The following is an 18,261-nucleotide window of genomic DNA, read 5'->3' on the forward strand; positions in this document are numbered from 1 at the left end:
GATAAATACTTAAAATATGGTTATTTTGTGGTAACCCTTGATTTATTTAGAAAGAACCAAAATAACTCAATACGCCATTAGAAAGTAGAATCAAATGTCGTTTTGGTGTCGATCAAATTATCTGAAATAAAAGCAATTTGGATAATCCTGATTCTATGCATGGGTGAAGTATTTTGTGAATTGGGTACACGTTTACGTTGATTAGGGATTGAATATCGTATTTTATATGTTTGTCAGCCTTACATTTGTTCGATGAACAACAGATCAAGTTTCCCGTAACACGAGTTGACAGGTTCAACCACCATTTTTTCCGAATCTATACTCGATAATAAAATTAATCAAAGATCAAACTTTTGCCACTTTCAGTGGATTCACTCTGATTTTCAGCAACAATTGAATTGAAACCCAAAAAAAAGCTTCAGCCTTTTCATTTTCATGGTGAAAATGAAACTTTCTGCAACTTAACTTTTTTCTAACACCGCTGGCCTTGTCACCTTTTTCCAGATCTGGTCTCCAATTTCACCATACAAATCAATAATCCAAGGATTCATTCTCCGTTTTTCCCTAACTGATCCAACAATGTCGAAGAACTCAAACGCCGGTTATGGCACACTCCCCACCAGCACCGCCCCCACCACCGCCAATGCCTGCACCGATCTACCGCTGCCGCTACCGCTACCGATAACTCCTAACACACTGATTGCACGTGCCAGGTTCCACACCGAAAACTTCATCGCCAGGCGTCGCCCATGGCGAGAATTTTTCAACCATTCCGCCGTTACTCGGCCACTAAGCTACGACGACGCCACCCGTCGAGTCAAACGAAACCTCAACTACTTCCGGGTGAATTACGCCATGGTTATCCTCCTCATACTCTTCCTCAGTCTGATTTATCAACCAATCTCGATGATAACCTTTTTGATCGTATTTGTTGGTTGGTTTTTCCTTTATTTCTTCCGTGATCCCCGCAATCCTGTTGTGATTTTCAACCATGTTTTTGATGATCGTGTTGTGTTAATGACTCTGAGTTTGTTAACGATCTTCGCATTGGCTTGCACTGACGTCGGAACGATCCTATTGGTGGCGTTATCTGTTGGGGCTGCTGTTGTCGTGATACACGCCGGAATCAGGGGCACCGACGACTTGTTTTTGGATGAACAAGAGGCCGGCGATGGAGGTTTGGTTTCTGTCGTTGGTAACAAGTAGAACTTACGATTCAAATTCATCATATCAAATCATGGGCAAATTGTTTTATTTATTTTTTCTTCAGATTCTTGATTGATTAGGACATTAGTGTTGTTTTTTTTTTTCACATCTATTCGATTACTGTTGAATTCTTTCTGTTGAAGTTTGGATATGGAGCTTGTTTATGTTTCATCTTGTTTCCATATTTGATATTTTTTTTTGACTGAGTGGAAGGATTTGAAAATGGAATTCATAAAGCTATATCCTATAATTTTTTTGACTGTGTTCATATTATAATCTATATTTTCTTGTGTAATACAAAATTTTTTGTGGAACACACCCTAAAAGCAAATAAAAACCTTTATTTGTGAGAAATATTTGATAGTTGATAGCCCGTAGTTGAAGCTGAAAGTTGTATTTTTATTTGTAAAAAATGTTTAGTTGTAAATTTAAAAAAAAATGTAAAGTTACATAAATGACATGTGAACGATAGAAACATATTTTTTTATGGACGACCTACTAATTTTGTTTTAACATGCATATATTTTTAAGCGCTACCCAAAATAAATTTTTGTATTATGAGTTTTTTTGTTATAAATTAAAAGTTTTAAACTGATACTTTTAAACATTTTTTAATTGGACTTTTAAAATCTAAAAGCTAAGACTTTTGTGAGATCTCAAAAATTCATTACCAAACGAAGCAACGATGATTTTTACAAGATTCTGTGTGCATTTGTGTCTATTTAAAAGTACATAATATTGCGATTTGGTGTTAAGACACTTGATTCTTGAAAACACGTGTCTGCTTTTTTATAAAATCTTTTAAAATCGCATCTTTTGTATGGGATTTCAGGAAACAACAAACTAAGTCCTATAATTGATGTGTTTAATCTTGAACTCTAATAAATGAATTTTTTTTTGCCACATGTCACACTCTTATTGATTTGGTCACATGTCATTTTGTGGTTATTTTTACTTAAATTTATTCCACATGACATTTTATGTAGGCCTGACAATCGTGTCGTGTTTGAGTTGGCGGGTTGGTGGGTTAAAATATGTCAACCCAAACACGACTCATTTAAATATACAGGTCACGGGTTGGCGGATCACGGGTTGACGGGTTTGGAACATAAACCCATATATGACCCGCCAACCCATTTATTTATACGGGTTTACAGGTTAGCGGGTTTGTGGGTCAGATTTGGGTTCGTGGGTTTGAATTTTAGACATTTAAGTCTTAAACATCCAAATGAAAATTAAAAACATTCATAGAAACATGTTACAGACTTAGCCTTATAGGTCACGACTTACGACCTTAGACCATCCACCACGAGTCAAAATGTCAAAACAGTCAAATGGTCTATGAATCAATGGTATATATTATATAATACTTATTAAATATTAATACTTGATACATAAATACATTTAAAAATAAAATAATTTTTTTATTAAGAATATAAACGGGTTGGCGGGTCAACCCATTTATTTTTTGAGAAACCCATATAGGACCCGTTTAATAAACGGGTTGGCGGGTTGAAAAACTTAACCCAAACTCATTTATTTCGTATCGTGTCGAGAATTGTCAGCCCTAATTTTATGGTTTTTTCCATTTTATTAAATTCCATATAATATTTAAATGTTATAATTGTTATAAATGTAATAATAAATGCTTATCAATATCATTAATTGATATTTTCTTCTAATTTCAAAATTTCTAAATTAAGGCTCATTAGTTTCTTATGTTTATTTATTTAAATTATTAGTTTAAATTAAAAAACAAAACACATTAGTTTTAATAATTCAATATTTTTCAAATTTTTGTTATAAATTCAAATTTCTCAAAATATTAAGAATTTTATATTTAATTTTTCTTTTAAATGAACCCATATAATACATTGGTTTTACAACTAGTTGATAACATTAAAAAAAAAAAAAAAAAAAAATTCTGACCACAACTTTAAAAATGACGTTGTCCCATTTTTTATCAATAGAGAAATTTGTCTATTTTTTGAAGAATCGTATTATGAAAGAAATGAGAAAAGTAACGTAACAAGAAAACATCAGTTTGCAAGGATTGTAAACAAAAATATTGAAGATGGGCTGGAGAAAAAAAAGAAACAAAGTGATAATGTTAAATTCTTTGATTACGGGGGATGATTATGCCTTTACCAACATTGTTTATCATTTTAGACTTTGTTAATGACTATTTTTCTAAGATTTGTATATATTTGTGTAATTCGTGTGGAAAGAAGATAAACAATGGCCGCTCACAATATATCCTAATGATATTATTTTTATGTAGAACATGAATGTTTTTTATGCATATATTCTTTCTTATTTATTTATTATAACACTTTTCTACATATTGATAATGAAATATCATCCATTATGTGTGGTGATTTTATCCAACCTGGTCGTTTTCTTGCCAAAAGATAAAGACGTGAGTGGGAGTAGACTTGCCCTTGGTTTTGATAATTCTCATTGTTGATATTAATGATAATTCTAGACATTGATAAAAATAATTTATTATGTATAACTATTTTAAAAAAAAATGTATAACTATTTTATAATCATATATTATGAAAGAATCGAACCTATAACTCATTCACATTTTATTGAAATTAGTTTGTAATATGTAATTATTAGAAAGGTTTGCCATAATTTTACTGATTTGAATGTTCAAAAATACTATTTTTGGTAATTTATGAAATACTAAATAAACAAAGAGTAAGGTTGGAAATCCAAGTCAGCTAGTTAGGACAAGACAAATGTCAAAACTGAAAAACAAAACAATATGTAAAAAGTAAAGACCATACAACAATTGTCATAGACAAAACAAAGAACCGTTGTTATCTTTTTGTATTATTACTATTATTTTTTAATAATTAATAAGATAATCTAATAAACGAATACAAGTGGAAAATTGTTGCAGCTAGATAAAATAAAAAGAGTGGGTAAAATCCATACAACAATTAGGATTAATCAAAAGAAAAAGTGAACAAATACCTATACAAAACCACAGAAGATGTGAAAATATTAGACCATCCGTTATACCCACCACATACCACATATGTGGTGGGTGCCACATCAGCACCACATTCCATTACCGCTAACATGGGATACTTACCACTAACACACCACTCCACATCATTATTTTTATTTTTTTTAATTCAAAAATACAATAAAATAACTTTTTTTTTAATTCAAAAATACAATAACATTACTTTTTTTTTTTTAATCCAAAAATTAAAATAAAATTACAATTTTTAAAAGTAAAAAGCATTTATTTTTTTAAAACTATTTTTTCATTAATTATAAAAATAAAATAACAATTTTAAACTACATTACTTAGTTAATCTAGAAAACAAACATTACATTAATAAGAAAACGAACAAACATACATATAAAAATCCTAATCGTCGTTCATGCTATGTTGGTACAAATGTTCCGCGACATCTTCTCGAAGATTGAAACACGTTTCACTGTTATGGATTTCGACAACTCGCTCCAAAAAAGCATTCGTTCCGGGTACGAACTCCTCAATTGGAACGACAACGTCGTTCGGATCATACGTGCAAATCGCTCGACCTTCATTTTCAATAATCATATTATGCATTATAATACATGCTAGGACCATTCGCTTAATTCTTTCTTTATCCCAAAGTCGTGTAGCATATTTCACTACATGCCATGTTTGCTTAAGGACTCCAAATGCCCTCTCGATATCCTTTCTCGCTGATTCCTGTTTTTTTGTAAACAATGTTGCTTTTTCATTTCGAGGAACTGAGTATGCCTTCATCAATGTAGAATAATCCGGGTATATCCCATCACCAAGGTAGTAACCATATTTGTACGCGTGCCCGTTTACCGTGAACGTCATATCAGGTGCTTTGCCGGTCCAAATATCGTTGAAAAGTGGAGACTGACCAAGAACATTAAGGTCGTTGTTGGACCCCGCTACTCCAAAAAAGGCATGTCATATCCACAAATCTTGAGATGCAACAGCTTCTAGGATGATAGTTGGTTCACCTATATCTCCTCGAGTGAACTGACCACGCCATGCAGTTGGACATTTTTCCCAAGCCACATGCGTACAATCTAGACTGCCAAGCATACCGGGAAATCCATGCCTCTCTTCATGAGCCGAATATAATCTCTCAATATCACGTTGAGTAGGTTTACGCAAATATTCTTCGTGAAAAACCTCATAAACACATGCAGAAAACCAATCTACACATTCAACCGCGGTCCTCTCGGATATTTTCAAGTATTCGTCAAATGCATCAAATGCTATACCGTATCCCAAATACCTAAGAGCAGCCACACATTTTTGTATACTACTAAAACCCATTCTTCCTCTAGCGTCGGGTTTTTGTTTGAAAAAATCATAACGAGATTCTAAAGCATTACTAATACGTAAAAATATAGTCTTATTCAGACGAAAACGACGTTCGAATGAGTCGTCATTATAAAGACAATTATCGGCAAAGTAATCACGTACCAATAAGTCGTGTGCGGCTTGGCGATCACGATTGACGACCGTCCTTGTACGCGCTGCATTCGAACTTTCTTCGGCGTGAACGTGTTGCACAACATTGAAGAATGTCTCGACGAATTCTACGTCGTCATCCGAGTCAAAACTTTTTAAAAATTCCATATTTATCGAGGGATCCATAGGTGTAATTGAGTGTAGAATGTATATGTATGTGTATGTGTTTTGGTATTGAGTTTTGTAATTGAGTTTGAAAAAAAAAAAAAGGAACGGCCACAAAATAGCCGTTCAACGGCTCAAAATATTCGACCAATAGCAATCCTCGTTTCATTTCGTTGTCCCGAGCACATTTTGCAACGACCACGGTCGACCACGAACCACCGGGACAGTGTGCACGTCCGTGGTTCGTGGCCAACTAGACCACAGACGTATTCGTGATACCCACACCGGTTGGCCTTAGCATGTATAGTTGTATACAACGATTTTTATAAAAAGAAGTACATGTAGTTTTCGATATAAATATGTCGATCACGATATGTAACACATCTTAAATTAAGAGCAATGAAAAGGGGGTGTAAGGAAGGATCAAAACCTTAAAACAGACTACAACATTAATACGGAGTATAATTTAAATTAAGTGTTATCAAATCTCAACGTAATCAACATTATTACACCAAAAAAGATTAGTATTTCCAATGCTCAATAATCATTTATCAACGGACTATGCCACCTTTTAAAAAATTCATCCAAGTCTATTTAAATTCGATCCTGAAATTCGTCCATTGAGATATAGATAATTTTATGAAAACCAGTTTAGTTTTAAACATTTTGGTTCTTTGATTCTTTTTTTTTTTTTTTTTTTTTTTTTTTTTACAAAACAAAACCACTACAACAGATTTTGAATCTTATACAAATCTTTATTATAGTTTGAAATCTATTCGGTTTAACCATCCAAATAATATGTCTTCACAATATAGTATGAAATTTATTTATCTAAAGCACCTCCAAGTGGAAAAATAATACTTGGTTCGGTTTTTGCAATTCATTACTGAGAAATACCTACAAATCCATATAGTGTTTTTTTTCTGGAAAAAAAAACAAGAAAACCACTAGGTGTAAACTACACTTGTTTTTATGGAATTTGACAGGTATATTTTTTAGAACTAACACGAACTATTTAAATCCTACTCATAAGTTGCATATTTGTACCTTTGTTCATTATAACCCCTTCAATGGAAAGACATCTTTTCAAACATGTTATAGATACTACATCTTTTCAAACATGTTATATCTTATATCTGATACTATATTATAAATTATATTAATCATATCTTTAATTTTTAAAAATATAAGTTATAAAACTTTTTGTACAAATCAATTATATATAAATAAATCATTAATATTTGCCAAAAGTTTGAAGACCTGAATTAAGAAATTCAATTTGGAACAAAATGAAAATTTTAAAATATTAAATTCATACATATAAATTAATTTATATTTTTTAAACTAGGCACAAATAGGCAATATAAATATAATGTATAAACATAATTATTTTATAGAAAAATATTTTTTTTATTACATAATAACTAATAATAAAATGAAAATTCTCCAGAAAAGTCCTAAATTTTTAGCTTAATTTACGAAAAGTCTCAAACTAAACTTTGTTTACCAAAAAAACATGAATTACAGGTAAAAATGACGATTTGACCCCTTTTTCCCTGTTTACCGGTTTAATTACTTACATATTTCATTAAATTCTCTTTATTTTACCATAATTTACGAATAAGTCCCAAACAAAAATCTAGTGTTGATTTAACCATTTTCTCCACGTAACATACATTTTATCGGTTTCATTGTTAATTTAGACATCTATTCATTAAATTTGTTAATAAGATGGGTTGTATAATACTACATTTACTGTAAAATTTGATATTCATCTCATCGACTCATTTATAACTATGTATATAGGTCAACAATGAAATCAATAAAATGTGTGTTTCAAGGAAAAAAAAGGCAGGATATGAGCTAATGTCTAATGAGATGGATATATTGGGTTACATAAGGTTAGATAGACAATTCGAAATTTCTTATAAACATAAAAAATGATGCAGCTATTGCTAATTTATGTAATTATTGCAGTCTTCGTTGGATATATTTTATATTCCAAAAAAATATACAGTTTATCAAGATATCATGTTTTATGGTAAACATAACATTATATAACCCAACATGTCCATCTCATAAACTCATTTAATGATTAGACGTTCAGGTCAGCAATGAAACCAATAAAACGTATGGTACATGGAGAAAATTACTAAATTTTAGTTTGAGACTTATTCGTAAATTATGATAAAATAATAGGACTTCAATAAACATGTAAGTAATAAAACCGGTAAATCAGAGAAAAGGGTCAAATCGTAATTTTTACTGGTAATTCATGCTTTTTCGTAAACAAATTTTAGTTTGAGATTTTTTTGTAAATTAATATAAAATTTTAGGACTTTTCTGAAGATTTTCCTAATAAATTCTAATAATTATTTCGCCGTAAAAAAACAATTTTTTCACCGTCATTTTACACGGACACACATCTAATATAAAGTTGTGGTATAAAACGAATAAGTGTGAGATCACTTTTATTTGACTAATAAAAAATTAAAAAGCAACAAAAATTTGATAAAGTTGTCATGTAGTAATTATGAAATCATGTTCATTTTTCAATAAAGTTTTCATATAATACAAAAAGCACTATTTAATTTTGTTCGGTATGAAAATGCCAATAAAAATATATATATATATATATATATATATATATATATATATATATATATATATATATATATATATATATATATATATATATATATATATACTATCTTATAAAACAAATCTCACTATTTCTAAAAATAGATTGAATAAAATAATAATATTTTTTTAAGACGTCCAAATCATTAAGCTAATTGTACAACTAATCACTAATAAAATAATGTTAAAATTTAAACAAATTCCTATAAATCCTCTCTTCCAAGGTTTTGACCGGATCTTTTTTCATTCAAATAAATACTCAACACCCTATAATTTGATCATTTCATGAATTTTATTTATTTTTAATATGACATGTTTTCTAAAACAAACTAATGATTGAATTGAAAATAATCATTCTCCATCGAAAAGAAATTAATTGTCGAAACAAACTATTTGTCATTCGCCGCTTTGCGCGGGTAAACGGCTAGTATATATATATATATATATATATATATATATATATATATATATATATATATATATATATATATATATATATATATATATATATATATATATATATATATATATATATATATATATATATTAGATGTATGTCCGCGCAAAGCAGCGACGATAAATAGTTTTCTGGACGAATAGTTTTCTTACGAGAAAATAATTATTAGATTTTGTTATTAGTTATTATGTAATAAGAAAAATTACCACTTTTAATTAAAATATTTATGTTTAGAACTTATATTTATATTGTATGTTTATACGTTTGATTTAATGCATTATTATCGACATCTAGTTTAAGAAATGTAAATTAACTTTGAATTAATGGATTTAATATTTTAAAATTGTTATTTTGTTCCAAATTAATTTTTTAATAACCTTTTTTAATTTAAGTCTTTAAAGTTTTGGCAAGTAGTAATGATTTTGTTATACATAATTGATTTGAATAAAAAACTTTGTATCTTGTATCTTTAAAATTTAAGATGACAAATATATATATATATATATATATATATATATATATATATATATATATATATATATATATATATATATATATATATATATATATATATATATATATATATATATATATATATATATATATATATATATATATATAAAAGTTCTCATTCTATTCAAAAAGCATGTTCTCGGCATCATCTATAATAGTTCTTCAAATAGTTTAACTAGTGTTATGTGAAAATGAGTTAGAATGCTAACAAAGTTTCAAAATACACAAAAAAACATTATTTTACTTTGTTCAGTATAAAAAAATACTAACAAACTATATGACATGGGGTGTTAAACTAAAGCGTTGTACTTTTTATTTATTTATTTATTTTTTTTGTAACATGTTATATGTATTCAAACAAAAAAACAAATTTATAAATGGAAAAATGTTTAATTAAATATCATATTTACATTTTAAAAAATGTTATTTCTTTATATATGTAAAATACGATTTTATATATATATATATATATATATATATATATATATATATATATATATATATATATATATATATATATATATATATATATATATATATATATATATATATATATATATATAAACCTTAGAAAAACCCAACGTATTTTCATCAAATACTTAAAAAAACAACTATATTATTTTGTAGTGCACTAAAACCCTTATATTTTCGGAAATTCTTATTTAAGGTTTTCTGATTTCAGAAAAACCTAATATATTTTCATGAAAACATTTAAAAAACCATTATATTATTTTTCTAGTGCATTTAAACCCTCATATTTTTTTTAAAATGCAAAATAAATGGAAAAATCCAAAAATTCTTTTTTTAAATATTATTTTCGGAACTTGAATTAACTAAAAAAAACAAAAAAGATAAAAAAAAATAAAAAAAAAAATAAAAAGAAATCCCGTTTTTTTTTGAAAAATACGTGAGATATTTTAATAGAATATTATACCGACATATTCTAAAAAATAATTTTAAAATGCAAAATAAATGGAAAAATCTAAAAAATCTTTTTTTAAATATTATTTTCGGAGCTTGAATTAACTAAAAAAAATAAAAAAAAAATTCCATTTTTTTTTGAAAAATATGTGAAATATTCTATTAGAATATTACACTGTACATATTCTAAAAAATAATTTCAAAATGCAAAATAAATGTAAAAAATCCAAAAATTCTTTTTTAAAATATTATTTTCGGAACTTGAATTAAATAAAAAAAATAAAAAAAATACAAAAAAAAATAAAAAAATGCGTCTCACGGTCTTACAAAATTAGGCCGTCATATATATATATATATATATATATATATATATATATATATATATATATATATATATATATATATATATATATATATGTGGGTTCAATTGAGAAAATAAAAAAAGGTTGAGAATGGAGGAATCATTCTCAGCCACTCATTTTATCTAAGTATGAAAAGACACGGTGGCAAACTGGTAAATATGAGAACAACCTTCAATCTCAAATACGTATCTGTAGTTCAAACCTATTCATCGTTCATCATCCGAATTTTTTCTCCAACTTTCAACAATCATCCAGATTTCTTCAATTAAACCATCATCAACATCATCCAGTGCTAAATCATCGATCTTCGTCAATAATCAACGATTTAGCAGTTAACAACAAAAATTCGTTTTTGGTTCTTTTAATTCAACATTCAATTGTGCTTGAATACGATCAGATCTTCAACATCTATGATTAATTATACTCCCAGCGTTATTAGATCAACATCATCGATAATCAACAAAAATCCACTTCATATCATTCATTCAACATCGATTATCAAATAAAACTTCAATATTGAGGTTAGAAAAAAAATCAAATCGTTTTTTTTTTTGAAAAATTTCATATAATTCTCTATCAATCTACTCTTTTGTAAAATTTAAATAGTCAAAATATCGTGTTTTTAATCATAGTTTTTATTCATAACTGAATAACGAATGTACTGTAGTAAAAACCTTATTCATTTTTATTCAGTTATGAATAACGATAGCTGAAATATAAAAAAAATAAATTTTTTATTTTATCTTAAAACTATATCAATATGGATGTCTATTTGTAGAGAATAAAAAATCATGAATTTTGGTATATTTAAAATCATTTTTCGATAAAAATAGCTTTTTAAAAATTAAAAAAAACGAAAAAACAATGTTTTTTGTATATATATTAAGGTAATGATTAGCATAGTTTAAGAAAACATGTTTTGTTGGAAAACACATGTCTATTCCTTTCCAATTTCTGTTGGTACGACGGAGGCTTTTGCGGCAAAAATAAATGAGTGGCTAAGAATGATTCCCCCATTCTCAACCTTTTTTTTTCTCAATTGAACCCTCTTTCTTTCTCTCTCTCTCTCTCTCTCTCTCTCTATATATATATATATATATATATATATATATATATATATATATATATATATATATATATATATATATATATATATATATATATATAGAGAGAGAGAGAGAGAGAGAGAGAGAGAGAGAGAGAGAGAGAGAGAGAGAGGTGGGTTCAATTGAGAAAATAAAAAAGGTTGAGAATGGGGGAATCATTCTCAGCCACTCATTTTATTCAAGCATAAAAAGACACGATGACAAACTTGTAAATATGAGAACAATCTTCAATCTCAAATACGTATCTGTAGTTCAAACCCATTCATCGTTCATCATCCAAATTTCTTCTCCAACTTTCAACAATCATTCAGATTTCTTCAATTAAACCATCATCAACATCATCCAGTGCTAATCAATCATCGATCTTCGTCAATAATCAACACGATTCAACAGTTGACAACAAAAATTCGGTTTTGGTTCTTTTAATTCAACCTTCAATTGTGCTTGAATACGATCAGATCTTCAACATCTATGATTAATTATACTCCCAGCGTTATTAAATCAACATCATCGATAATCAACAAAAATCCACTTCATATCATTCATTCAACATCGATTATCAAATAAAACTTGAAAATTGAGGTTAGAAAAATATCAAATCGTTTTTTTTGAAAAATTTCATATAATTCTCTATCAATCTACTCTTTTGTAAGATTTAAATGGTCAAAATATCATGTTTTTAACATTTCAAAAAAAGTTAAATTATATGCACTTCAACTGTTTGATGAATTGCATGAACTAAATTACCACGTTATATTCATATATTCATATATGAATATGTTTTCTCAGTATATGATTATTAAAACAAAAAAACAAATATGCAAGTCTGTATGTTATTCATATGTGAATAACATATAAAAATTATATGTATTTGTGAAAATACCTTGTAATATTCATATGTGAATATACTGTGTAATATTTATAAGTGAATATATCATTTAATATTCACAAATGAATATACTATGTAATATTCACATGTGATATACCATGTAATACTATGTAATATTCAGATATGAAAATATTATCTAATATTCATAAGTGAATATACCATCTAATATTCACAAGTGAATATACTATGTAATATTCATAAGTGAATGCATCGTCTAATATTTAAATATGAATATACTATGTTTATTATATGCTATATTCATATATGAATGATACTTAAATTGTAAAAAACAAAATTAATCATAGTTTTTATTCATAACTGAATAACGAATGTACTGTAATAAAAACCTGATTCATTTTTATTCACTTATGAATAACGATAGCTGAAAATATAAAAAAAATAAATTTTTTATTTTATCTTAAAACTATATCAATATGGATGTCTATTTGTAGAGAATAAAAAATCATGAATTTTGGTATATTTAAAATTATTTTTTGATAAAAACAGCTTATAAAAATTAAAAAAAAAACGAAAAAATATATGTTTTTATATATATTAAGGTAATGATTAGCATAGTTTAAGGAAATATGTTATGTTGGAAAACACATGTGCATTTGTTTCCCATTTCCACAGGTACAATGAAGGATTTTGCAGCAAAAATAAATGATTGATTGAGAATTATTCTCCCATTGTCAACTTTTTTTTTTCTCAATTGAACTCTCCCATATATATATATATATATATATATATATATATATATATATATATATATATATATATATATATATATATATATATTAAAAAAGTTGAATAGTATTTTTTTATATAATTTTAAAACTTTAAAGTTATTTTCCTAAAAAATTTCATATTTTGACTGGAACCTAAACGGCTAAACCAAACCCTGAAAATAGGTTTTTAGGAAAAATAGCTATGGTAGCATAGTTGTTTTTGGTTTTTATTTTTAGGTTTCACATGAATGCTTTTCAGGTTTTTTTTTCCAAGTTTTTTTTCTCGGAATTTGTATTTTTTTTTCTTATCAAAAAACAATAACATACTAAAAATATACTAAAAAACTAATAATAGTTAAACAGATGATCATTACACTCAATTTTAAATAAAAAAAGGTGCTAAAATAACAAGTAAATTGACTGTAATTAGAAAACAAACAAAAACTTGCCAACAAATTACTAAAAGTTAACATCAAAAAGAAAGAAAGTACCTGAGGATTTGAGGTTGCACAAAAAATGCATCCAAGAGGCTGTTTTAGTTTATAGAACTCAGGGACACAGTCACACAGATCTATGCTACACAAACACAGCTGAAAGTTCTTTCTGAGAATAGCATATAATGTCACAAGCTGCTAAAATATACAGAAGGTCATAAAAAACAACCCAATAATGAATTTAGCAATACAATATACATGACATGACTCAAACAATAGATCTATAAGACTTACATTATTTGAATATACTAAAAAACAGAAAACGATAACAAGATTCTTCATATTGAACAAAAAAAGTATTACATGTACTCACAGAGATGCAAAATAGTTAAAAAAATCAAGATTTTTATGCAAAATTAAGAAAAAACCAAAGCTATGTCTAACCAAATGTGAACACAATGGCTCACTAAGCGAAATGGAGAACCAATCAAGATTTGTTTTTTTCTTGTTTAATCTAGCTGGATCTTAAACTTATGATATCTAGCCTTTATAATAACAGAGAGATTTAGGTAACTTCGATTTTAACCTGGTTAACATGTTCTTCCCCAATTGTTTGCAATTCATATGAACTTTGAACTTCCAATAATCCAATAGGGCATCCAAAGTTAAAAGTGCAGGTCTTTACTTGGAACCAAAAGAGCAAATCATTTAACAGCTAAACGATAGCATAGAAACTTGATTGATCTACTCAATTAACGACAATACAGCTTTTCGTTCCTAGTGAAATCCAATTCAATGAATATCTACTAAAAATTAGCATACCACCAAATCAAATTTTATAGAAGAATGCAATGATTTTCATCAATTTCAAATCGAATTGAAACTGCAGATCCAAATTACCGATGGAGATCGATCTTTTGTGACTTTTCCGAATCCAAATCAAAGAAGTCCAGAGTCCACCAATATGTTTCCGACAAAAACCGCAGTTGCTATCAAACATTCACGACGGTTTCCGATTCAGTTGATGCAAGGCGGGACCGGCGTTCACCGAAATGATTCTCCCTCACAACATTTACGAGTCATCCGTGAGGTACAACGGCGAAAAACGATCCCGCCGGCGATACCGTTCCCGACCTGCACCAAGCGAATCAGAAAACCGCCGTAACGAAACAAAATCGCCCTGCCCATCATCTATACAAAATCTGTAGCTTTATATCAGTCGGATCTATAAATATAAAACCGGTTGATTATAGATCTGCATGCTATGTGAACGTAAATTTCCAGAGAGAGAGAGAGAGAGAGAGAGAGAGAGGAACCCTATCTTTGAGTGAGAGGGTATGAAGGTAGGGGAGGTGTAGGTTATTTAGAGGGTAGAGAATCCAATGAGATGGTGACACGTGGGGGTGGCAGTGAAGGTCCGGTGAGACGTTGGCGAATTTATCAGGCGGCAGTGGTTGTTGAATGAATGGAGGGTGGGAGAACGGGGTTCCGTACTGACGAATTGACGAAAATACCCCTTTCAAGTAGCCGGTGGCATAGAAGGGATGACGGGTAGAAGAGTAAAGAGACGTGAAGATACGTCAGAAAAGGTCGGCGTTTGTTTGACCGGAGAATGAAAGTCAAACTTCGGATTCGGTATTACTGCATCGGTGTTAAAATCCAAGAGCGTAAGATAAATAAAATATAAAAAAAAAAATTAGACTTTTGTGGTATCATATCCCAGTTTTTTAAAGTTAACCTTTTTTGTTTCACATCATATTATAAAAAATTAAAAATTAGTTTTTTTGTTTCTTTAAATAGCATAATTTTGAATTGGATTACTTTTAACCATATGATAATTCATCATAATTTTAACCTTTAACAACCAAAACATCTGTTTTAAAACTTTTTGATACAAAAACAGTTGATCACCTACCATGACAAAAAGAAGAAATAAACGAAACAAATTGTATTAAATAAACGTCACAATTGTTACTTGATGTGTAAGCATTACATTCATGTCATTAAGTATTTATACGACGATATCACATTATCCTAACTTAACTCCTAACTCAAAATCATTTATATTAAAAATTAATATATACTACTGTATATTTATAAACAACTACTTAGTGGCTTATCCGGTATATAGACGTTTCAGTGTTTGGATTTTGGGGTTTTATAAGGAGTTGATCAGATGTAAATATATGATATACTTCAATAACATATTGTCAAAAGGGTTATTGTCACTATAGCCCAACAATATTTCATATATTGGTTTAAATGATCCATCGTAACTTTTTTTTTTTTGCCTTTTAGGGGTACGTACTTTTATTTTACCGTTTTAAAAGGTCATTATCAAAAATATGAAAGGGTCATCCGGTGAACCCTTCCTAATCATCAATTTTGATATGCCACTTGTATTTGGTCAACTAAAATAGTCAACAAACCCTAACAAGTGTTACATATTCGAACCCAACAGACCCGTTCTTCATTGTGGCATCTTCTCTGATGCGCAATGAGTGCAACGCATAACGGCGCCGGTTTCTGACGTCGTATCGCAGGATGAAGAAGTAGTTGACGCATAATTTTCTCTCTTCGTTTTGGATGTTTCAGAGGTTGGAGCGGTAGGAGTGGTAGGTAGCGGTGGTGTTGATGTTTAGTTGTTATTTGATGGTGCTCTGGTTCTCTTACTCCTTGATCTGCTGTGAAACGTCATGTTCTGTGGTCGAAAGTTTATAGTTCCGGCTATGAGATTAAGCTTCATACTGATGCACGTGAACAGAATCCCCAAAATAAAACTCAAGACAAAAGCACGAAGTTTAAGCTGGTTCTGCCATGACAGAACCTTCCTGCTCTCGAATAACCTCGCATCTGACTCCAATTCCATCTCCTCTATGCTTCTCTTCTCTTTGTTTCCGTTATGTAAGTCATCTTCCAGTAAAATGTTTGAAGAAGTTCGTTCCATCTTCGTAACCGATTGCTGAGTTCTGATTTTGAAATTGATGACTCTAGAGATGTAATTGAATTCCTGAAGTGTGAAGTTTAGGTCTAATTAATAGTTTTGTGGCCTTGAATCTATTTTTTGTTACAAGGGGCATTTGAATCGGTGGGAAAGGGACGAGATTGTTCGTTATATTGCCAGCGATTTGCAGACAAGAGGAAAGAGGTTGGAGATGTGGGTCATTAACACACAAGAAGCTAGAGAACCAGAGTCGACTCAATGATTATGAGATTGTGTTTTTGACGGAGAAATTGCAGGAAGCTGAAAAGGACAAAAAATTGATCGAGAGAAGATTGAATTCGAGTGGCCCTTTATCGCGTCACGAAAACCTTCATTTCTCAAAATTGACTCTAACTGATTTCGTATTAGCTCTCAAGCACACCATGAAAGCGATTTGAAGTCTGTTGAAGTTCATGATTACTGAAATGGAATATTCGAATTGGGATCTGGATGTAGCGGATGAATTTTTCATGCCTTTGAATATTGTCCAGGAATAGTTTCTCAGCGAGATCTTTGGTCTCGAGTGATGGGTAGATGGATGGAGCTGAAGGATTTGATCATGAAAATAAGGAATATGAATCTGGGTTTGATTGTTCGACTTGTAGGTATAGATTTTTAGAGGAGTTTGACACCATGTTTAATTGTAGTTGTTGCAGGTTTTCAAGATTATGGGATATTGTTGACTCACATGCTTACTTGGCACTTGACAAAGCAGTGTTACCTTCTAATGTGGGTAAAAGTACCAAAATGACCGGTAAAATACAAGTTGATACCCTTTAAAGACAAAAAAAGTCACGAGGGACCATTTAAACCATTATACTAAGGATTGTTGGGCTATAGTGACAATAACCCTTGTCAAAAAGACGAGTTTTCACCCCTATCTTTGCAAAATCAAGGAGCCATTGTCGGAGGTCGGAAGCCTAATTTTTATCTTAAAATATAATATATGAGAAAACCATAAAATATACTAATTCCATTTATTATGTTTAAAAAAATAGTTAGCTAAATATCTATCCAGAGGTTACATATCCTTAAACTAATACATATCATCTTACTTACTAATAGGTGTATTTTATGCATATATTTTGCATGTTTATTTTCGTTATTTCATAGCATTCTACTTCATAATTTTTGCATTTAGTTAATTATTTGGGCAATGCATATTTTATTAAGAATGTTTGGTACTTCACTATTTTGTTTATTTTGCAGGCATTATAAAGCGTGAAGCTTGGAGCATGGAACTTGGAGCTTGAAGCATGGAACATGGAGCTTTGGAGCATGAAAAGAAGATACACCGGTCATGCCATGGAAGAAAACATGAAGACATAACCAGAGTCATTGTTGCATTATCATTATAGCAATGGACTACGTTTGAAACACGATTCATGT

The 18,261-nt window shown here is 29.2% G+C and overlaps 3 protein-coding genes and 1 long non-coding RNA gene across 4 annotated transcripts; 1 reads left to right on the plus strand and 3 right to left on the minus strand.

Moving 5' to 3' along the window:
- Window positions 1-88: 88 nt before the first annotated feature.
- Window positions 89-1,569, plus strand: LOC111898514 (PRA1 family protein E). The gene has a single exon (XM_023894422.3). It carries the CDS (start codon window positions 580-582, stop codon window positions 1,204-1,206), a length of 627 nt encoding a protein of 208 aa, XP_023750190.1. The 5' UTR covers window positions 89-579; the 3' UTR covers window positions 1,207-1,569.
- A 3,028-nt stretch (window positions 1,570-4,597) lies between these two features.
- On the minus strand, window positions 4,598-5,065 carry LOC111898525 (uncharacterized). The gene has a single exon (XM_023894434.2). It carries the CDS (start codon window positions 5,063-5,065, stop codon window positions 4,598-4,600), a length of 468 nt encoding a protein of 155 aa, XP_023750202.2.
- A 96-nt stretch (window positions 5,066-5,161) lies between these two features.
- LOC128132731 (uncharacterized) lies at window positions 5,162-5,842 on the minus strand. Its single transcript, XM_052769653.1, has one exon. It carries the CDS (start codon window positions 5,840-5,842, stop codon window positions 5,162-5,164), a length of 681 nt encoding a protein of 226 aa, XP_052625613.1.
- Window positions 5,843-11,970: 6,128 nt separating this feature from the next.
- Window positions 11,971-15,580, minus strand: LOC128132584 (uncharacterized). Its single transcript, XR_008230679.1, has 2 exons — window positions 13,947-15,580; window positions 11,971-12,307 (listed from the first exon to the last, which is right to left on the minus strand). It is a non-coding gene; the product is annotated as an uncharacterized LOC128132584 (long non-coding RNA).
- Between the last annotated feature and the right edge of the window lie 2,681 nt (window positions 15,581-18,261).

The sequence above is a fragment of the Lactuca sativa genome, chromosome 3 (assembly GCF_002870075.4).
Source record: "Lactuca sativa cultivar Salinas chromosome 3, Lsat_Salinas_v11, whole genome shotgun sequence".
NCBI lineage: Eukaryota > Viridiplantae > Streptophyta > Magnoliopsida > Asterales > Asteraceae > Lactuca > Lactuca sativa.